Below are 24,131 nucleotides of genomic sequence, written 5' to 3'. Positions count from 1 at the left end.
CCCCCCACCAGTATACCCAGTACCCCCACCAGTATATCCAGTCCCCCTCCAGTAACACTCAGTATCCCCACCAATATACCCAGTACCCCCACCAGTATATCCAGTCCCCCCCAGTAACACTCAGTATCCCCACCAATATACCCAGCCCCCCCACCAGTATACCCAGTACCCCCACCAGTATATCCAGTCCCCCCCAGTAACACTCAGTATCCCCACCAATATACCCAGCCCCCCCACCAGTATACCCAGTACCCCCACCAGTATATCCAGTCCCCCTCCAGTAACACCCAGTCCCCCCCAGTAACACTCAGTATCCCCACCAATATACCCAGTACCCCCACCAGTATATCCAGTCCCCCCCAGTAACACTCAGTATCCCCACCAATATACCCAGCCCCCCCCACCAGTATACCCAGTACCCCCACCAGTATATCCAGTCCCCCTCCAGTAACACTCAGTATCCCCACCAATATACCCAGTACCCCCACCAGTATATCCAGTCCCCCCCAGTAACACTCAGTATCCCCATCAATATACCCAGCCCCCCCCCACCAGTATACCCAGTATCCCCACCAATATACCCAGCCCCCCCACCAGTATACCCAGTATCCCCACCAATATACCCAGCCCCCCCCACCAGTATACCCAGTATCCCCACCAATATACCCAGTCCCCCCCACCAGTAACACTAAACACCCCCACTAGTATATCCAGTCCCCCTCCAGTAACATTAACCACCCCCACCAGTATACCCAGTTCTCCCACCAGTAAGACTCAGCCCACTAGTTACACTCAGTACCACCACCTGTATACCCAGTACCTCCACCAGTAAGACTCAGCCCCCCCACCAGTAACACTCAGCACCCCCACCAGTAACACTCAGTATCCCCACTAATATACCCAGTCCCCCACCAGTATACCCAGTATCCCCACTAATATACCCAGTCCCCCCACTAGTATACCCTGTACCCCCACCAGTAACACTAACCACCCCCACCAGTATACCCTGTACCCCCACCAGTATATCCAGTCCCCCTCCAGTAACACCCAGTCCCCACCAGTAACACTAAACACCCCCACTAGTATACCCTGTACCCCCACCAGTAACACTAAACACCCCCACTAGTATACCCTGTACCCCCACCAGTGACACTAACCACCCCCACCAGTATACCCAGTTCTCCCACCAGTATATTCAGTCCCCCTCCAGTAACACCCAGTCCCCATTAGTAACACCCAGTATCCCCACCAATATACCCTGTCCCCCCCACCAGTATACCCAGTACCCCCACCAGTAACACTAAACACCCCCACTAGTATACCCTGTACCCCCACCAGTAACACTAACCACCCCCACCAGTATACCCAGTTCTCCCACCAGTATGTCCAGTCCCCCTCCAGTAACACCCAGTCCCCCTCCAGTAACACCCAGTCCCCCCCAGTAACACTCAGTATCCCCACCAATATACCCAGTCCCCCCCACCAGTAACACTAAACACCCCCACTAGTATATCCAGTCCCCCTCCAGTAACATTAACCACCCCCACCAGTATACCCAGTTCTCCCACCAGTAAGACTCAGCCCACTAGTTACACTCAGTACCACCACCTGTATACCCAGTACCTCCACCAGTAAGACTCAGCCCCCCCACCAGTAACACTCAGCACCCCCACCAGTAACACTCAGTATCCCCACTAATATACCCAGTCCCCCCACCAGTATACCCAGTATCCCCACCAATATACCCTGTCCCCCCCACCAGTATACCCAGTACCCCCACCAGTATACCCAGTTCACCCACCAGTATACCCAGTTCCCCCACCAGTATACCCAGCCCCCCCACCAGTATACCCAGTCTCTCCACCAGTATATCCAGTCCCCCTCCAGTAACACTCAGTATCTCCACCAGTATACCCAGTCCCCCTCCAGTAACACTCAGTATCTCCACCAGTATACCCAGTCCCCTCACCAGTAACACTCAGTCCCCCCACTATCACTCAGTATCCCCACCAGTAACACTCAGTCCCCCCACCAGTATACCCAGTCTTACCACTATACCCAGTCCCCCCACCAGTAACAATCAGCACCTCCACCAGTATACCCAGTCCTACCACCAGTAACACTCAGTGCCCCACCAGTATTCCCAGTCCTACAACCAGTAACACTCAGTACCCCACCAGTATACCCAGCCTCACCATAATACCCAGTCCCCCCACCAGTAGCAATCAGCACCTCTCCAGTATACCCAGTCCCCCCACCAATAACACTCAGTTCCCCCACCAGTATACTCAGTCCTACCACCAGTATAGGCAGTCCCACCAGTATACCCAGTCCTACCACCAGTAACACTTACCACTTCCACCAGTATACGCAGTCCCCCCACCAATAACACTTAGTTCCCCCACCAGTATACTCAGTCCTACCACCAGTATACCCAGTCCTACCACCAGTATACCCAGTCCTACCACCAGTATACCCAGTCCTACCACCAGTAACACTTACCACTTCCACCAGTATACGCAGTCCCCCCACCAATAACACTTAGTTCCCCCACCAGTATACCCAGTCCTACCACCAGTATACCCAGTCCTACCACCAGTAACACTTACCACTTCCACCAGTATACGCAGTCCCCCCACCAATAACACTTAGTTCCCCCACCAGTATACTCAGTCCTACCACCAGTATACCCAGTCCTACCACCAGTATACCCAGTCCTACCACCAGTAACACTTACCACTTCCACCAGTATACGCAGTCCCCCCACCAATAACACTTAGTTCCCCCACCAGTATACTCAGTCCTACCACCAGTATACCCAGTCCTACCACCAGTATACCCAGTCCTACCACCAGTATACCCAGTCCTACCACCAGTAACACTTACCACTTCCACCAGTATACGCAGTCCCCCCACCAATAACACTTAGTTCCCCCACCAGTATACGCAGTCCTACCACCAGTATACCCAGTCCTACCACCATTATACCCAGTCCTACCACCAGTAACCCTTACCACTTCCACCAGTATACGCAGTCCCCCCACCAATAACACTTAGTTCCCCCACCAGTATACCCAGTCCTACCACCAGTATACCCAGTCCTGCCACCAGTAACACTTACCACTTCCACCAGTATACGCAGTCCCCCCACTAATAACACTTAGTTCCCCCACCAGTATACCCAGTCCTACCACCAGTAACACTTACCACTTCCACCAGTATACCCAGTCCTACCACCATTATACGCAGTCCTACCACCAGTAACCCTTACCACTTCCACCAGTATACCCAGTCCCCCCACCAATAACACTTAGTTCCCCCACCAGTATACTCAGTCCTACCACCAGTATACCCAGTCCTACCACCATTATACCCAGTCCTACCACCAGTAACCCTTACCATTTCCACCAGTATACGCAGTCCTACCACCAGTAACACTCAGCACCCCTACCAGTATACGCAGTCCTACCACCAGTATACCCAGTCCTACCACCAGTATACCCAGTCCTACCACCAGTATACCCAGTCCTACCACCAGTAACACTCAGCACCCCTACCAGTATACGCAGTCCTACCACCAATAACACTTAGTTCCCCCACCAGTATACGCAGTCCTACCACCAGTATACCCAGTCCTACCACCAGTATACCCAGTCCTACCACCAATAACACTCAGCACCCCTACCAGTATACGCAGTCCTACCACCAGTATACCCAGTCCTACCACCAGTATACCCAGTCCTACCACCATTATACCCAGTCCTACCACCAGTAACACTCAGCACCCCTACCAGTATACGCAGTCCTACCACCAGTATACCCAGTCCTACCACCAGTATACCCAGTCCTACCACCAGTAACACTCAGCACCCCTACCAGTATACGCAGTCCTACCACCAGTATACCCAGTCCTACCACCAGTATACCCAGTCCTACCACCGGTAACACTCAGCACCCCTACCAGTATACGCAGTCCTACCACCAGTATACCCAGTCCTACCACCAGTATACCCAGTCCTACCACCAGTATACCCAGTCCTACCACCAATAACACTTAGTTCCCCCACCAGTATACGCAGTCCTACCACCAATAACACTCAGCACCCCTACCAGTATACCCAGTCCTACCACCAGTATACCCAGTCCTACCACCAGTATACCCAGTCCTACCACCAATAACACTCAGCACCCCTACCAGTATACGCAGTCCTACCACCAGTATACCCAGTCCCCCATGGGGTGACATCTTGTGCTTCCCTCCAGCTGACAGACCAGTTCCAGGAGACGCCTCAGGTCATCGCTCACTTCCATGAGTGGCAGGCGGGCGCCGGCCTCGTCCTCTCCAGATACCGCAAGCTGCCGGTGGCCACCATCTTCACCACCCACGCCACCCTGCTGGGGCGATACCTGTGTGCCGCCAGCGTGGACTTCTACAATAGGCTGGACCAGGTGAGCTCCATCTCCCAGGATGCAAGGCAGCAGCAGCAATGTGAGGATGCACCAATCAGGTGGCGGCTTTCACTCTCAGGCTCACACTGCACAAATGAAAGCTAGAACCTGATTGGTCGCTATAGGAGAACCTTAAAGGGATTTTGGGGTGTATTGTGCCTCAATGAAGGAACGGCCTACAGCAACCAATCAGATTACAGCTTTCATTTATGCGCCCACACCTGTGGATCTCTGGGTATCAGCAGTTCTGTGTTAGTGGAGAGTTCAGAAGAGAAGGGTTCAGGGGCAGTCACCAGGGCGGACTAAAAGGAGCAGCATGCCCTGTCACTGCAGAGAACAGTCAACACGAGAGTGCGCTCACAGTGTACGGACAGGTATCTCTGCGCTCACAGTGTACGGACAGGTATCTCTGCGCTCACAGTGTACGGACAGGTATCTCTGCGCTCACAGTGTACGGACAGACAGGTATCTCTGCGCTCACAGTGTATGGACAGGTATCTCTGCGCTCACAGTGTACGGACAGGTATCTCTGCGCTCACAGTGTACGGACAGGTATCTCTGCGCTCACAGTGTACGGACAGGTATCTCTGCGCTCACAGTGTACGGACAGACAGGTATCTCTGCGCTCACAGTGTACGGACAGACAGGTATCTCTGCGCTCGCAGTGTACGGACAGACAGGTATCTCTGCGCTCGCAGTGTACGGACAGACAGGTATCTCTGCGCTCACAGTGTACGGACAGACAGGTATCTCTGCGCTCACAGTGTACGGACAGACAGGTATCTCTGCGCTCACAGTGTACGGACAGACAGGTATCTCTGCGCTCACAGTGTACAGACAGACAGGTATCTCTGCGCTCACAGTGTACGGACAGACAGGTATCTCTGCGCTCACAGTGTACGGACAGACAGGTATCTCTGCGCTCGCAGTGTACGGACAGACAGGTATCTTTGCGCTCACAGTGTACAGACAGACAGGTATCTCTGCGCTCACAGGGTACAGACAGACAGGTATCTGCACTCACGGTTTTACGGACAGGTATCTCTGTGCTCGTGGTGTACGGACAGACAGGTATCTCTGTGCTCGCGGTGTACGGACAGACAGGTATCTCTGCGCTCACAATGTACGGACAGACAGGTATCTCTGCGCTGGCGGTGTATGGACGGACAGGTATCTCTGTGCTCGCGGTGTACGGACAGACAGGTATCTCTGCGCTCGCGGTGTACGGACAGACAGGTATCTCTGCGCTCACAGTGTACGGACAGACAGGTATCTCTGCGCTCACAGTGTACAGACAGACAGGTATCTCTGCGCTCGCAGTGTACGGACAGACAGGTATCTCTGCGCTCACAGTGTACGGACAGACAGGTATCTCTGCGCTCGCAGTGTACGGACAGACAGGTATCTTTGCGCTCACAGTGTACAGACAGACAGGTATCTCTGCGCTCACAGGGTACAGACAGACAGGTATCTGCACTCACGGTTTTACGGACAGGTATCTCTGTGCTCGTGGTGTACGGACAGACAGGTATCTCTGTGCTCGCGGTGTACGGACAGACAGGTATCTCTGCGCTCACAATGTACGGACAGACAGGTATCTCTGCGCTTGCGGTGTATGGACGGACAGGTATCTCTGTGCTCGCGGTGTACGGACAGACAGGTATCTCTGCGCTCACAATGTACGGACAGACAGGTATCTCTGCGCTCACAATGTACGGACAGACAGGTATCTGCACTCGCGGTGTACAGACAGACAGGTATCTCTGCGCTTGCGGTGTATGGACGGACAGGTATCTCTGTGCTCGCGGTGTACGGACAGACAGGTATCTCTGCGCTCGCGGTGTACGGACAGATCGGTATTACTGCAGCCACCGCTCTCCGCTAAGCTCAGGTGCGTGGGAAGAGAGACGAGCGGATTTGACCTTTGTCGGTTTGTATCCTGTAAAGGTCGCGGCACGGTCTCACATAACTCTGTGACTGCTCTGACCTTCAGCAGCGCGGACCCCCTGTCACCCTGCCGCTCGCCCCCTCCCTGCCCCTCAGGCCACGCTGACCTTCATCAGGGCACGTTACCTGACAAATAGCTAAACATCCGAGACCGACCACAACCAGTATATACAGCGCAAATGTCACCTGCCATATGGGAGGAGGGAGGTACAGGAGGAGGAGAGGAGAGGGGAGGAGGTACAGGAGGAGGAGAGGAGAGGGGAGGAGGTACAGGGGGAGGAGGTACAGGAGGAGGAGGGAGGTACAGGAGGGGAGAGGAGAGGGGAGGAGGTACAGGGGGAGGAGGTACAGGAGGAGGAGGGAGGTACAGGAGGGGAGAGGAGAGGGGAGGAGGTACAGGAGGAGGAGAGAGGTACAGGAGGAGGAGGGAGGAGGTACAGGAGGAGGAGGGAGGTACAGGAGGAGGAGAGGAGAGGGGAGGAGGTACAGGAGGAGGATGGAGGTACAGGAGGAGGAGAGGAGAGGGGGGGGAGGTACAGGAGGAGGAGAGGAGAGGGGAGGAGGTACAGGAGGAGGAGGGAGGTACAGGAGGGGAGAGGAGAGGGGAGGAGGTACAGGAGGAGGAGAGAGGTACAGGAGGAGGAGGGAGGAGGTACAGGAGGAGGAGGGAGGTACAGGAAGAGGAGAGGGGAGGAGGAGGAGGTACAGGAGGAGGAGGGAGGTACAGGAGGGGAGAGGAGAGGGGAGGAGGTACAGGAGGAGGAGAGAGGTACAGGAGGAGGAGGGAGGTACAGGAGGAGGAGAGGAGAGGGGAGGAGGTACAGGAGGAGAGAGGTACAGGAGGAGGAGGGAGGAGGTACAGGAGGAGGAGGGAGGTACAGGAGGAGGAGAGGAGAGGGGAGGAGGTACAGGAGAAGGAGGGAGGTACAGGAGGAGGAGAGAGGAGGGAGGTACAGGAGGAGGAGAGGAGAGGGGAGGAGGTACAGGAGGAGGAGAGAGGTACAGGAGGAGGAGGGAGGAGGTACAGGAGGAGGAGAGAGGAGGGAGGTACAGGAGGGGAGAGGAGAGGGGAGGAGGTACAGGAGGAGGAGAGAGGTACAGGAGGAGGAGGAGGGAGGAGGTACAGGAGGAGGAGGGAGGTACAGGAGGAGGAGAGGAGAGGGGAGGAGGTACAGGAGGAGGAGGGAGGTACAGGAGGAGAAGAGGAGAGGGGAGGAGGTACAGGAGGAGGAGGGAGGTACAGGAGGGGAGAGGAGAGGGGAGGAGGTACAGGAGGAGGAGAGAGGTACAGGAGGAGGAGGGAGGAGGTACAGGAGGAGGAGAGAAGAGGGGAGGAGGTACAGGAGGAGGAGAGAGGAGGGAGGTACAGGAGGGGAGAGGAGAGGGGAGGAGGTACAGGAGGAGGAGGGAGATACAGGAGAGGGGAGGAGGTACAGGAGGAGGAGGGAGGTACAGGAGGGGAGAGGAGAGGGGAGTTGGAGAAAGGAGGGAGGTACAGGAGGAGGAGGGAGGAGATACAGGACGAGGAGAGAAGAGGGGAGGAGGTACAGGACGAGGAGAGAAGAGGGGAGGAGGTACAGGACGAGGAGAGAAGAGGGGAGGAGGTACAGGAGGAGGTACAGGAGGAGGAGAGAGGAGGGGAGGAGGTACAGGAGGAGGAGGAGGGAGGTACAGGAGGGGAGAGGAGAGGGGAGGAGGTACAGGAGGAGGAGGGAGGTACAGGAGGGGAGAGGAGAGGGGAGGAGGTACAGGAGGAGGAGGGAGGAGGTACAGGAGGGGAGAGGGGAGGAGGAGGAGAGAGGAGGGAGGTACAGGAGGAGGAGGGAGGTACAGGAGGGGAGAGGAGAGGGGAGGAGGTACAGGAGGAGAGGGGAGGAGGTACAGGAGGGGAGAGGGGAGGAGGAGGAGAGAGGAGGGAGGTACAGGAGGAGGAGGGAGGAGGTACAGGAGGAGGAGAGAGGAGGGAGGTACAGGAGGGGAGGAGGTACAGGAGGAGGAGGGAGGTACAGGAGGAGGAGAGGAGAGGGGAGGAGGTACAGGAGGAGGAGGGAGGTACAGGAGGGGAGGAGGTACAGGAGGAGGAGGGAGGTACAGAAGGGGAGAGGAGAGGGGAGGAGGTACAGGAGGGGAGAGGAGAGGGGAGGAGGTACAGGAGGAGGAGGGAGGAGGTACAGGAGAGAGGAGGGAGGTACAGGAGGAGAGAGGAGGGATATACAGGAGGGGAGAGGAGGGATATACAGGAGGGGAGAGGAGAGGGGAGGAGGTACAGGAGGAGGAGGAGGAGGAAGGAGGTACAGGAGAAGAAGGAGAGAGGAGGGAGGTACAGGGGAGGGGAGGAGGAGGAGAGAGGAGGGATATACAGGAGGAGGAGGAGAGAGGAGGGATATACAGGAGGAGGAGAGGGGAGGAGGTACAGGAGGGGAGGAGGAGGAGAGAGGAGGGATATACAGGAGGAGGAGAGAGGAGGGATATACAGGAGGAGGAGAGAGGAGGGAGGTACAGGAGGAGGAGAGAGGGGGAGAAGATACAGGAGGAGGAGAGGGAAATACAGAATGGGGGAGGAAGGATGGATGAGGAGGGACAGGAGGAGGGAGGAGGAGGAAGGTATAGGAGGAGGAAGGGTGGGGAGGGGGAGTACAGCAGAAGAGGTGAGTCCAGCAATTATTGAACAAACTATGCTTTACTCAGAAAACCTTTGGTGCAATAAAAAAGCCCCCCAGTGGGTAAGTGGTCACCGGTGCTGAGTGCCGCACCTGAGGGAGACTGCAGCTAGAGGTGACAGCAGGAAAAGACTTAGTGGAGAGGGCTGTGTAGGAGCCGTGTCGGGGCCCATGTTTAAAGTGACACTGTCACCCCCTTAGTGCATTCTGACATCTCTACACAGGTGTAAAGGGTAAATTTAGTGTTTTTCATATCTTATTTCATATCATACGTCATGGTGCTTGTTCAAGTAAAAAGTGTCCTTTTATCAACTGCAGATTGTATTAAGTGGGCGTGGCCTCGCGGCACTAGCGCCACATAACCCCGCCCACAACGGCACGGTTGGCCCCGCCCCCTTGACGCCCATTGGTTGTCCAACGTAAAGGGGGTGGAGTCTAGACCTTTCGGCCAGCCTGTTCCAATGGCCGGCGAGGGGGCGGGGCCAATTGTGCCGTTGTGGGCGGGGTTATGTGGCGCTAGTCCCGCGAGGCCACGCCCACTTAATACAATCTGCAGATGATAAAAGGACACTTTTTACTTGAACAAGCACCATGACGTATGATATGAAATAAGGTATGAAAAACACTAAATTTACCCTTTACACCTGTGTAGAGATGTCAAAATGAACAAAGGGGGTGACAGTGTCACTTTAAGTAGTACAGTACTCTGCAGTGATTGTAGGGTAGATACTTGAAAGAACTTCTCATACTCGTGTGTGTGTGTGTATATATATATATATATATATATATATATATATATATATATATATATATTGTAGACATGTCACTGGAAAAGTGTTTGAGGGGAGGTACATCTCACCTGGGTTACTACATAGTGTGAGATGGTGAGTCCAGGAAGGATCTGTTACTCAGCAGTTTATGTTTCTGGGCCTGGACTTACTGGAATGGCGGGTAGGTTGGTAGTGGGACCTGCCATTCCCTTCCCCCGATCCAGTTTGGGTGTTGCCATCAGGTGAGCAATCAGCCTGAGAAGGCAAAAGGTTGCACAGAGTGCAGGTGAGAGCTCTCAGCCAGGAGGGATCAGCCTGGGTGCTGTGTTTGCTGGGAGCTGGGAATACTGCTGCTGCTGGGGCTTATTCACACCCTGCGATACCGCTTATCCAAGTCTCAGATAGGTGACCTGTTTGTTAGTAAGCGCCCAGACGGGCAGGACCTTTTGTTTTGTTTGGTTCCTATAAGCGTGGTGTGGCTGTATTTCTGTTTGCTGGACTGTTTATGCTGCAAATAAACGCCAAGCTGATCTTTTATAAGTCCAAGTCTGATGTGAACTGTGTCCAAACTCACCATCCCCCGGGAAGATCCCTACAATATATATATATACATATATATATATATGTACTGGGCCTTCTGCCCCACCAGCTCGGAGACCGCTAGGTGAGGTAGTACGAGTCCCAGGTCTCTGTCTCTAGGGGGAGCTCCCACTGAAGATTTCCCCAAGTGGACGAGCGTTGTCAGTAAGATACGTCGGCACTTAGCAGCTTTGTCTTACTGGGGATCAGTCCCTGTGCCTGTCTTCTAGCAAGTGACTGTCCTGACGTTTAGGAAAATCCATGGCATAGACAAGGGTGTCCCAGCCCACGGTTACCCCACTTCTGTAGCTTAGCACTGTATACTGGTGGGTTCAGTCCCTCTCCTGACAGAACGGAACAGACCTAAACAGGAAAACCCTTATCCTATATAGGGTCATGTGACAGGAAGCAAGAAGACTAGAGAAAGAAAGAGTGTAGAGTGTCTTGCACCTGTGATTGACTAAACACAGACAAAGTTAAACCTTAACACCACAGGTCTCTGGAAAGCTTAGTGACCCCTTTACTGAGACACTACATACTCCCCCACTTGAGAAAAGCTGTTCATGGTATAACACCAGAAGAAAGTAAAGAGGGAAGGTGCACAGCAAAAGGTTAGCAATAACACACACACACACACACACACACACATATATATATATAAATATATAACAATAGATATTAAATAACAATATAGAAAAGGGCAGAAAGCAAGAATTAAATTGTCCATAGTGCAAAACGTGTAAATTTAGAACACTGGATGCATCATTCCCTCTGTACCATGATGTACTATGATGTGTCAGTCCACAAGAACAAAGTGAGGCATGGGAGGAGGGAGGTACAGGAAGGAGGAGGGAGGCGGGAGGCACAAGTGCAGGAGGGAGGAGTGAGGGACAGGGACAGGAGGGAGGCGACAGCTACATGGACAGGAGGGAGGCGGGAGGTAGAGTGACAGGAGGGAGGCGGGAGGTACAGTGACAGGAGGGAGGCAGCAGGTACATTGACAGGAGGGAGGCGGGAGGTACAGTGAGAGGAGGGAGGCAGCAGGTACATTGACAGGAGGGAGGCAGCAGGTACATTGACAGGAGGGAGGCGGGAGGTACAGTGAGAGGAGGGAGGCAGCAGGTACATTGACAGGAGGGAGGCAGCAGGTACATTGACAGGAGGGAGGCGGGAGGTACAGTGAGAGGAGGGAGGCGGGAGGTACAGTGAGAGGAGGGAGGCGGGAGGTACAGTGAGAGGAGGGAGGTACAGTGAGAGGAGGGAGGCGGGAGGTAGAGTGACAGGAGGGAGGCAGGAGGTACAGTGAGAGGAGGGAGGCAGCAGGTACATTGACAGGAGGGAGGCGGGAGGTAGAGTGACAGGAGGGAGGCGGGAGGTACAGTGAGAGGAGGGAGGCAGCAGGTACATTGACAGGAGGGAGGCAGCAGGTACATTGACAGGAGGGAGGCGGGAGGTACAGTGAGAGGAGGGAGGCAGCAGGTACATTGACAGGAGGGAGGCGGGAGGTACAGTGAGAGGAGGGAGGTACAGTGAGAGGAGGGAGGCACAGTGAGAGGAGGGAGGCGGGAGGTACAGGTACAGGAGGGAGGCGGGAGGTACAGGAGGGAGGCGGGAGGTACAGGTACAGGAGGGAGGAGTGAGGTACAGGGACAGGAGGGAGGCAGGAGGTACAGTGAGAGGAGGGAGGCGGGAGGAAGTAGCTGCCGCCTCCCTCTTTTCCATGTACCTACCGCCTCCCTCCTGTCCCTGTACCTCTCTCCTCCCTCCTGTCCCTGTACCTCTCTCCTCCCTCCTGTCCCTGTACCTCTCTCCTCCCTCCTGTCCCTGTACCTCTCTCCTCCCTCCTGTCCCTGTACCTCACTCCTCCCTCCTGTACCTGTACCTCACTCCTCCCTCCTGTACCTGTACCTCACTCCTCCCTCCTGTCCCTGTACCTCTCTCCTCCCTCCTGTCCCTGTACCTCTCTCCTCCCTCCTGTCCCTGTACCTCACTCCTCCCTCCTGTCCCTGTACCTCTCTCCTCCCTCCTGTCCCTGTACCTCACTCCTCCCTCCTGTACCTGTGCCTCCCTTCTTTTGTTTTTGAGCAGTTTGATATAGATAAAGAGGCCGGGGAGCGGCAGATCTATCACCGATACTGCATGGAGCGCGCCGCCGTCCACTGCGCACACGTCTTCTCCACCGTGTCACAGATCACAGGCATCGAGGCCGAACACATGCTGAAGAGGAAAGCAGGTAAGATGGCCGCCAACCTCATAGTGAGGAGGAGGAAGATGATGGGGATGGTGGGAAGGAGGAGGATGAGAAAGATGATGGTGAGGAGGAGGAAGGGGAAGAAAATGGTGAGGAGGAGGATGAGGATGGTGGGAAGGAGGAGGATGAGAAAGATGATTGGGAGGAGGAGGAAGGGGAAGAAAATGGTGAGGAGGAGGATGAGGATGGTGGGAAGGAGGAGGATGAGAAAGATGATTGGGAGGAGGAAGATAGGGATGGTGGGGAGAAGGAGGATGGGGAAGAGGATGGTGAGGAGGAGGATGGGGATGGTGGGAAGAAGGAGGATGAGAAAGATGATGGTGAGGAGGAGGATGGGGAAGAGGATGGTGAGGAGGAGGATGGGGATGGTGGGAAGGAGGAGGATGAGAAAGATGATGGGGAGGAGAAAGATAGGGATGGTGGGGAGGAGGAGGATGGGGAAGAGGATGGTGAGGATGGGGATGGTGGGGAGGAGGATGAGAAAGATAATGGTGAGGAGGAGGATGGGGAAGAGGATGGTGGGGAGGAGGAGGAGGATGAGAAAGATGATGAGGAGGATGGTGATAGGGATGATGGAGAGGAGGAGGATGAGAAAGATGATGGTGAGGAGGATGGGGATGGTGGGGAGGAGGAGGATGAGAAAGATGATAGTGAGGAGGAGGATGGGAAAGAGGAAGGTGAGGAGGAGGAGAATAAAGTTGATGGTGAGGAAGTTGATAGTGAAGAGGAGGAGGAGGAAGATGGAGAAGGAGAACAACTGAGGAAGGACAATTATGGAAGATGATGGTGAGGAGAAGATGGAGGATGATGATGGTGAGCAGGAGGAGGATAAATTATCTCCCACATCTGATTTCCCACAGACGTAATTACTCCTAATGGTTTAAATATTAAGAAGTTCTCAGCGATGCACGAATTCCAGAACCTGCACTCACTGTACAAGTCCAGAATCCAGGAATTCATCCGCGGACACTTCTATGGGTACTAAGAATTCAATGTGAACATTGCCTTATATTTATATCATCATTTATTTCCTCCAGAGCTGCACTCACTATTCTGCTGTTACATCATGTCTCATCCTCCAGAGCTGCACTCACTATTCTGCTGTTACATCATGTCTCATCCTCCAGAGCTGAACTCACTATTCTGCTGTTACATCATGTCTCATCCTCCAGAGCTGCACTCACTATTCTGCTGTTACATCATGTCTAATCCTCCAGAGCTGCACTCACTATTCTGCTGTTACACCCTGTCTCATCCCCCAGAGCTGCACTCACTATTCTGCTGTTACATCATGTCTCATCCTCCAGAGCTGCACTCACTATTCTGCTGTTACATCATGTCTCATCCTCCAGAGCTGCACTCACTATTCTGCTGTTACATCCTGTCTCATCCTCCAGAGCTGCGCTCACTATTCTGCTGTTACATCCTGTCTCATCCTCCAGAGCTGCACTCACTATTCTGCTGTTACATCATGTCTCATCCTCCAGAGCTGCACTCACTATTCTGCTGTTACATCATGTCTAATCCTCCAGAGCTGCACTCACTATTCTGCTGTTACACCCTGTCTCATCCCCCAGAGCTGCACTCACTATTCTGCTGTTACATCATGTCTCATCCTCCAGAGCTGCACTCACTATTCTGCTGTTACATCATGTCTCATCCTCCAGAGCTGCACTCACTATTCTGCTGTTACATCCTGTCTCATCCTCCAGAGCTGCGCTCACTATTCTGCTGTTACATCCTGTCTCATCCTCCAGAGCTGCACTCACTATTCTGCTGTTACATCATGTCTCATCCTCCAGAGCTGCACTCACTATTCTGCTGTTACATCATGTCTCATCCTCCAGAGCTGCACTTAATGTCCTGTCTATACACATCTGGATTTATCTTGAATATAATGAGAAAACTCCTTCATCTCTTCCCCTTTCCTCTTGCTCCTTAGACACTTGGACTTCAACCTTGACAAGACGCTGTTCTTCTTCATCGCCGGCCGCTACGAATATACGAATAAGGGGGCAGACATCTTCCTGGAGTCCCTGTCCAGACTAAACTTCCTGCTGCGGGTGTGGAACTTACTATAATCAATCAAATCCCACAGGATATACAGGGGGCGGGGCTGTGACTACCTCTCTATACACAGGATATACAGGGGGCGGGGCTGTGACTACCTCTCTATACACAGGATATACAGGGGGCGGGGCTGTGACTACCTCTCTATACACAGGATATACAAGGGGCGGGGCTGTGACTACCTCTCTATACACAGGATATACAGGGGCGGGGTTGTGACTACCTCTCTATACACAGGATATACAGGGGGCGGGGCTGTGACTACCTCTCTATACACAGGATATACAGGGGGCGGGGCTGTGGCTACCTCTCTATACACAGGATATACAGGGGGCGGGGCTGTGACTACCTTTATACACAGGATATACAGGGGGCGGGGCTGTGACTACCTATACACAGGATATACAGGGGGCGGGGCTGTGACTACCTCTCTATACACAGGATATACAGGGGGCGGGGCTGTGACTACCTCTCTATACACAGGATATACAGGGGGCGGGGCTGTGACTACCTCTCTATACACAGGATATACAGGGGGCGGGGCTGTGACCACCTCTCTATACACAGGATATACAGGGGGCGGGGCTGTGACTACCTCTATACACAGGATATACAGGGGGCGGGGCTGTGGCTACCTCTCTATACACAGGATATACAGGGGGCGGGGCTGTGGCTATCTCTCTATACACAGGATATACAGGGGGCGGGGCTGTGACTACCTTTATACACAGGATATACAGGGGGCGGGGCTGTGACTACCTCTCTATACACAGGATATACAGGGGGCGGGGCTGTGACTACCTCTCTATACACAGTATATACAGGGGGCGGAGCTGTGACTACCTCTCTATACACAGGATATTCAGGGGGCGGGACTGTGACTACCTCTCTATACACAGGATATAAAGGGGGCGGGGCTGTGACTACCTCTATACACAGGATATACAGGGGGCGGGGCTGTGACTACCTCTCTATACACAGGATATACAGGGGGCAGGGCTGTGACTACCACTATATACACAGGATATACAGGGGGCGGGGCTGTGACTACCTCTATACACAGGATATACAGGGGGCGGGGCTGTGACTACCTCTATATACACAGGATATACAGGTGGCGGGGCTGTGACTACCTCTCTATACACAGGATATACAGGTGGCGGGGCTGTGACTACCTCTCTATACACAGGATATACAGGGGGCGGGGCTGTGACTACCTCTATACACAGGATATACAGGGGGCGGGGCTGTGACTACCTCTCTATATATATACAGGGGGCGGGGCTGTGACTACCTCTCTCTATATATACAGGGGGCGGGGCTGTGACTACCTCTATACACAGGATATACAGGGGGCGGGGCTGTGACTACCTCTCTATACACAGGATATACAGGGGGCGGGGCTGTGACTACCTCTATATACACAGGATATACAGGGGGCGGGGCTGTGACTACCTCTCTATACACAGGATATACAGGGGGCGGGGCTGTGACTACCTCTATACACAGGATATACAGGGGGCGGGGCTGTGACTACCTCTATACACAGGGGGCGGGGCTGTGACTACCTCTCTATACACAGGATATACAGGGGGCGGGGCTGTGACTACCTCTCTATACACAGGATATACAGGGGGCGGGGCTGTGACTACCTCTCTATATACAGGATATACAGGGGGCGGGGCTGTGACTACCTCTCTATACACAGGATATACAGGTGGCGGGGCTGTGACTACCTCTCTATACACATGAGATACAGGGGGCGGGGCTTGTGACTACCTCTATATACATGATATACAGGGGGCGGGGCTGTGACTACCTCTCTATATACATGATATACAGGGGGCGGGGCTGTGACTACCTCTATACACAGGATATACAGGGGGCGGGGCTGTGACTACCTCTCTATACACAGGATATACAGGAGGCGGGGCTGTGACTACCTCTCTATACACAGGATATACAGGGGGCTGGGCTGTGACTACCTCTCTATACACAGGATATACAGGGGGCGGGGCTGTGACTACCTCTCTATACACAGGATATACAGGGGGCGGGGCTGTGACCACCTCTCTATACACAGGATATACAGGGGGCGGGGCTGTGACTACCTCTATACACAGGATATACAGGGGGCGGGGCTGTGACTACCTCTCTATATACATGATATACAGGGGGCGGGGCTGTGACCTCTATACACAGGATATACAGGGGGCGGGGCTGTGACTACCTCTCTATACACAGGATATACAGGGGGTGGGGCTGTGACTACCTCTCTATACACAGGATATACAGGGGGCGGGGCTGTGACCACCTCTCTATACACAGGATATACAGGGGGCGGGGCTGTGACCACCTCTCTATACACAGGATATACAGGGGGCGGGGCTGTGACTACCTCTCTATATATACAGGATATACACGGGGCGGGGCTGTGATTACCTCTCTGTATACAGGATATACAGGGGGCGGGGCTGTGACTACCTCTCTATACACAGGATATACAGGGGGCTGGGCTGTGACTACCTCTATACACAGGATATACAGGGGGCGGGGCTGTGACTACCTCTCTATACACAGGATATACAGGGGGCGGGGCTGTGACTACCTCTCTATACACAGGATATACAGGGGGCTGGGCTGTGACTACCTCTCTATACACAGGATATACAGGGGGCGGGGCTGTGACTACCTCTCTATACACAGGATATACAGGGGGCGGGGCTGTGACCACCTCTCTATACACAGGATATACAGGGGGCGGGGCTGTGACTACCTCTATACACAGGATATACAGGTCCCATCTCTTATTACGTCCTGTCCGTTATCTGTGTCTCTCTCTTTGTGCAGGTCCATCGCCGTGATGTCACTGTTGTGGTCTTCTTTATAATGCCAACAAAGACTAATAACTTCAATGTGGAGACTCTGAAGGGTCAGGCGGTCAGGAAGCAGCTGTGGTGAGGGATAGTCCTTGCACTGTGTCACCTGTCAGGGAGGGGGGCGCTCTTGTCATTGGGTTTTTTGTTTCTTTCAGGGACACAGCTCACACAGTGAAGGAGAAGTTTGGGAAGAAGCTGTATGAGGCGCTGCTAAAGTACGGGCGAGACTCTCTGACCAATATGGCCGCCAGCAGCCTGTGTAGCATTAGCTGGGTGCTGCCTAGAGAATAGATACGTAATAACATATTAAACTTCACTCACCAGGGGGGAAATTCCTGATATGAACAAGATCTTGGACCGCGATGACCTGACTATCATGAAGAGGGCGATATTCTCCACACAGGTATATATATATATATATATATAGGTCTCACTGCCTCTATATAGCACCAAGTCTATATAACAGCAACACAAATTTTGCATGCATAGCTGTATACCACAATGAACATACAGCATACAAAACTATATACCACAATGAATATACAGCATACATAACTATATACCAGCAGTGACCATACTGCATACATAAGTATATACCAGCAGTTATCATACTGCATACATAACTATAAACCAGCAGTTATACTGCATACATAACTATATACCAGCAGTGACCATACTGCATACATAACTATAAACCAGCAGTTATACTGCATACATAACTATATACCAGCAGTGACCATACTGCATACATAACTATATACCAGCAGTGACCATACTGCATACATAAGTATATACCAGCAGTTATCATACTGCATACATAACTATATACCAGCAGTTATCATACTGCATACATAACTATATACCAGCAGTTATCATACTGCCTACATAACTGTATACCAGCAGTTATCATACTGCATACATAACTATATACCAGCAGTTATCATACTGCATACATAACTATATACCAGCAGTTATCATACTGCATACATAATCAGGGCTGTGGAGTCGGAGTTGGATTCGGGGAAAAAAATGTACCGACTCCAGCTTTAAAAAAATCTTTAAACAATTTAGAATTGAGTTTTGATATGAATTTTACAAGTTTTGCTCATCAATATATTTTATGAGCAACATTCTAATAGGACACTGGCCCTATTAGATAAGGGTGGTCGGGGATATATATCAGTAATAGGACACTGGCCCTATTAGATAAGGGTGGTCGGGGAATATATCAGTAATAGGACACTGGCCCTATTACATAAGGGTGGTCGGGGATATATCAGTAATAGGACACTGGCCCTATTACATAAGGGTGGTCGGGGAATATATCAGTAATAGGACACTGGCCCTATTAGATAAGGGTGGTCGGGGAATATATCAGTAATAGGACACTGGCCCTATTACATAAGGGTGGTCGGGGAATATATCAGTAATAGGACACTGGCCCTATTAGATAAGGGTGGTCGGGGAATATATCAGTAATAGGACACTGGCCCTATTACATAAGGGTGGTCAGGGAATATATCAGTAATAGGACACTGGCCCTATTAGATAAGGGTGGTCGGGGAATATATCAGTAATAGGACACTGGCCCTATTACATAAGGGTGGTCAGGGAATATATCAGTAATACAGCACTGGCCCTATTAGATAAGGGTGGTCGGGGAATATATCAGTAATAGGACACTGGCCCTATTACATAAGGGTGGTCGGGGAATATATCAGTAATACAGCACTGGCCCTATTAGATAAGGGTGGTCGGGAAATATATCAGTAATAGGACACTGGCCCTATTACATAAGGGTGGTCGGGAATATATCAGTAATACAGCACTGGCCCTATTAGATAAGGGTGGTCGGGGAATATATCAGTAATAGGACACTGGCCCTACTACATAAGGGTGGTCGGGGAATATATCAGTAATAGGACACTGGCCCTATTAGATAAGGGTGGTCGGGGATATATATCAGTAATAGGACACTGGCCCTATTAGATAAGGGTGGTCGGGGAATATATCAGTAATAGGACACTGGCCCTATTACATAAGGGTGGTCGGGGAATATATCAGTAATAGGACACTGGCCCTATTAGATAAGGGTGGTCGGGGATATATATCAGTAATAGGACACTGGCCCTATTACATAAGGGTGGTCAGGGAATATATCAGTAATACAGCACTGGCCCTATTAGATAAGGGTGGTCGGGGAATATATCAGTAATAGGACACTGGCCCTATTACATAAGGGTGGTCGGGGAATATATCAGTAATACAGCACTGGCCCTATTAGATAAGGGTGGTCGGGAAATATATCAGTAATAGGACACTGGCCCTATTACATAAGGGTGGTCGGGAATATATCAGTAATACAGCACTGGCCCTATTAGATAAGGGTGGTCGGGGAATATATCAGTAATAGGACACTGGCCCTACTACATAAGGGTGGTCGGGGAATATATCAGTAATAGGACACTGGCCCTATTACGTAAGGGTGGTCGGGGAATATATCAGTAATAGGACACTGGCCCTATTAGATAAGGGTGGTCGGGGAATATATCAGTAATAGGACACTGGCCCTATTATATAAGGGTGGTCAGGGAATATATCAGTAATAGGACACTGGCCCTATTACATAAGGGTGGTCGGGGAATATATCAGTAATAGGACACTGGCCCTATTACATAAGGGTGGTCGGGGAATATATCAGTAATAGGACACTGGCCCTATTATATAAGGGTGGTCAGGGAATATATCAGTAATAGGACACAGGCCCTATTACATAAGGGTGGTCGGGGAATATATCAGTAATAGGACACAGGCCCTATTACATAAGGGTGGTCGGGGAATATATCAGTAATAGGACACTGGCCCTATTACATAAGGGTGGTCGGGGAATATATCAGTAATAGGACACTGGCCCTATTACATAAGGGTGGTCAGGAATATATCAGTAATAAGACACTGGCCCTATTAGATAAGGGTGGTCGGGGAATATATCAGTAATAGGACACTGGCCCTATTACATAAGGGTGGTCGGGAATATATCAGTAATAGGACACTGGCCCTATTACATAAGGGTGGTCGGGAATATATCAGTAATAGGACACTGGGCCTACTACATAAGGGTGGTCGGGGAATATATCAGTAATAGGACACTGGCCCTATTACATAAGGGTGGTCGGGGGATATATCAGTAATAGGACACTGGCCCTATTACATAAGGGTGGTCGGGGAATATATCAGTAATAGGACACTGGCCCTATTACATAAGGGTGGTCGGGGAATATATCAGTAATAGGACACTGGCCCTATTACATAAGGGTGGTCGGGGAATATATCAGTAATAGGACACTGGCCCTATTACATAAGGGTGGTCGGGGAATATATCAGTAATAGGACACTGGGCCTATTACATAAGGGTGGTCGGGGAATATATCAGTAATAGGACACTGGCCCTATTGCATAAGGGTGGTCGGGGAATATATCAGTAATAGGACACTGGCCTTATTACATAAGGGTGGTCGGGGAATATATCAGTAATAGGACACTGGCCCTATTACATAAGGGTGGTCGGGAATATATCAGTAATAGGACACTGGCCCTATTACATAAGGGTGGTCGGGGAATATATCAGTAATAGGACACTGGCCCTATTACATAAGGGTGGTCGGGGAATATATCAGTAATAGGACACTGGCCCTATTACATAAGGGTGGTCGGGGAATAGATCAGTAATAGGACACTGGCCCTATTACATAAGGGTGGTCGGGGAATATATCAGTAATAGGACACTGGCCCTATTACATAAGGGTGGTCGGGAATATATCAGTAATAGGACACTGGCCCTATTACATAAGGGTGGTCGGGAATATATCAGTAATAGGACACTGGCCCTATTACATAAGGGTGGTCAGGGAATATATCAGTAATAGGACACTGGCCCTATTACATAAGGGTGGTCGGGAATATATCAGTAATAGGACACTGGCCCTATTACATAAGGGTGGTCGGGAATATATCAGTAATAGGACACTGGGTGGTCGAGGAAAAGTTGTCAGTCGCTATTTGACAGTTTGCTTCTGAGCTGGAAGAGTCCATTGTGTGGGGGGAGATCTGTGCTGGTCTCTCCCTGGATGCTGGATGACTGTATATGAGCAGCAGTGTAATATGGAGATATCCTGTGTAATATAGAGGAGGAGGAGGAGACATAAGTAGTGCAGCTGTAACCTCTGACCTCAGTGCAGGGTTTTCTCTCTGGGAGAAGATTGTGTGTTTTTCTTCAGTGTGCTATGGCTGCAGCTGTGTGTGTGTGTGTGCTATGGCTGCAGTAGGCTGTGTGTGTGTGTGTGTGTGTTTGTGTGTGTGTGTGTGTGTGTGTGTGCGCTATGGCTGCAGTAGGCTGTGTGTTTTTGTGTATGTATGTATGTGTGCTATGGCTGCAGCAGGCTGTGTGTGTGTGTGTGTATGTATGTATGTATGTGTGCTATGGCTGCAGCAGGCTGTGTGTGTGTGTGTGTGTATGTATGTATGTGCGCTATGGCTCCAGCAGGCTTTGTGTGTGTGTGTGTGTGTGTGTGTGTGCGCTATGGCTGCAGTAGGCTGTGTGTGTGTGTGTGTATGTATGTATGTATGTATGTGTGCTATGGCTGCAGCAGGCTGTGTGTGTGTGTGTGTGTGTGTGTATGTATGTATGTGCGCTATGGCTCCAGCAGGCTTTGTGTGTGTGCTATGGCTGCAGCAGGCTGTGTGTGTGTGTGTGTATGTATGTATGTGCGCTATGGCTCCAGCAGGCTTTGTGTGTGTGCTATGGCTGCAGAAGGGTGTGTGTGTGTGTGTGTGTGTGTGTGCTATGGCTCCAGCAGGCTGTGTGTGTGTGTGTGTGTGTGTGTGTGCTATTGCTTGCCCCCACAGTGACCCTCAACATCACTATGTGTGACCCCCTGTATATCACTATGGCTGACCTCTATATCACAGGGATCAGGCATTGTTAGCAGTGTTTCTGTGTGTCTGGTGAATATTTAGTCAGAAACATAGAAGATGTCAGCAGGAAAAGCCCCCCTGCTCCATCTAGTCTAGTTGTGAGTAGTTCAGGACATGGAGGCTGGAGACTGGCTGCACCCACAGGAGAAGATGCTGTATATACAGTATATACTCCCTCAGAAGTCGCCCCAGGATCATGTAGGACATTAGGGAGAAGCTGCTGAGCCGGTGTGATAGATAACTCCCCTGGTATATGACCGGCTGTAACGCCTGGAGTCGTGGATCCACTGAACCGTCACTAGCGATGGCAGTAACCGCACCAGGGAGCGGAGTCTAAGGGGCCGCTGGTTTTCACCAGAGCCCGCCGCGAGGCAGGATGGACTTGCTGCGGCAGGCGACCCCCAGGTCGCTACCCCTGGCTCGGTTGATAGTGACAGCAGGCGAGGCGTGGCAGGAGCAGTAGGCAGGAGATCAGGTCAGGAACAACAGGGAGCTGGGCCAAACGCTATGGGAAGCATATAGAGGCTCCAACACGAGGGACAGGGCATGCTGGGATTTATAGGGAGTGATTAGTGCAACTTCCAATTAGGGGCGGACTAGCCCTTTAAATCTGAGACAGCCGATGCGCGTGTGCCCTAGGAGGCAGGGATGCGCGTGCCGGCCAGCACAGACGGAGACAGGAGCTGGGTGAGGTAAGGCTCCCCCCGGGGCCGAACAGGTAGCAGCGCCGGGTCCCTGCACATGGACCCCGGCGGCTGCATGGGACAGAGAGAGGTTGCGGCGGCGGCCCGGAGCACGGGATGCGGCCGTGACAGTAACCCCCCCCCCCTTTGGCCTCCCCCTCTTTCTTGCCTGCAGATGGAGGTAAATCAGTGATGAAGTCCATTCCTATGTGGTGCCAGGGACGGTCTGGAACTGGCAATGGCTGAAGTAGGCTGGCAGGTCTTTGATGGGGTGACTTGTTTTTGGCACAAACGGCACAGGAAGCCACAAAGTCCTTGGCATCCTGGAGGAGATTGGGCCACCAGTAGTGGCGGGAGATCAATTGCCCGGTCTTTTGAGCTCCCGGATGTCTGGCCACAAAAGAGGAATGACCCCACTTCAAAATTCGTCTTCGAAGCGCAGGGTGAACATGGGTCTTTCCGGGAGGCCCTCTCTGAAGAGTAGAGGTGGCGACTGGCACTAGGCGATCGGGAGGTATAATGTGGCGAGGGGATGTGGATTTGCTGATGACACCCTTCTGTAAGTTCTCCCGGATGTAGGAGGACATGGCCTCAGTCTCGGGTACGGAGAGAGGGTACACCCGACCTCGTGGAGGAGAAGTTCCAGGAAGGAGGTCTATGGGACAATCGTACCCCAGGTGAGGTGGTAGAGAGTCCCCCTCCTTGGCAGAGAAGACATCAGCCAAGTCTTGGTCTTCCACAGGTAGGCCGGATAGAGGCTTGACGGAGTCAGGTGACGAAATAGAGCACTTGGGCTGAGGTGACTTCAGACACCGGTTGGAACAGTCCTGACCCCAACTGAGAATCTTCCCAGTTCTCCAGTTCAGCTT

At 52.2% G+C, this 24,131-nt stretch overlaps 1 protein-coding gene across 1 annotated transcript in view; it reads left to right on the top strand.

Annotated features, from left to right (window-relative positions):
• Window positions 1-24,131, top strand: part of GYS2 (glycogen synthase 2) — a 103,661-nt gene that overhangs the window by 47,737 nt on the left and 31,793 nt on the right. The window contains exons 4-10 of the mRNA XM_069950759.1: window positions 4,264-4,449; window positions 12,494-12,638; window positions 13,517-13,634; window positions 14,599-14,719; window positions 17,577-17,683; window positions 17,761-17,820; window positions 17,930-18,008. Of these exons, the coding sequence (XP_069806860.1) occupies window positions 4,264-4,449; window positions 12,494-12,638; window positions 13,517-13,634; window positions 14,599-14,719; window positions 17,577-17,683; window positions 17,761-17,820; window positions 17,930-18,008 (816 nt within the window). The remainder of the gene's footprint in view (window positions 1-4,263; window positions 4,450-12,493; window positions 12,639-13,516; window positions 13,635-14,598; window positions 14,720-17,576; window positions 17,684-17,760; window positions 17,821-17,929; window positions 18,009-24,131) is intronic.

Source organism: Dendropsophus ebraccatus, chromosome 1 (genome assembly GCF_027789765.1).
Source record: "Dendropsophus ebraccatus isolate aDenEbr1 chromosome 1, aDenEbr1.pat, whole genome shotgun sequence".
Taxonomy (NCBI): domain Eukaryota; kingdom Metazoa; phylum Chordata; class Amphibia; order Anura; family Hylidae; genus Dendropsophus; species Dendropsophus ebraccatus.
Note: the sequence above shows the minus strand (reverse complement) of the source record. Positions and strands in the feature narration are given on the sequence as shown.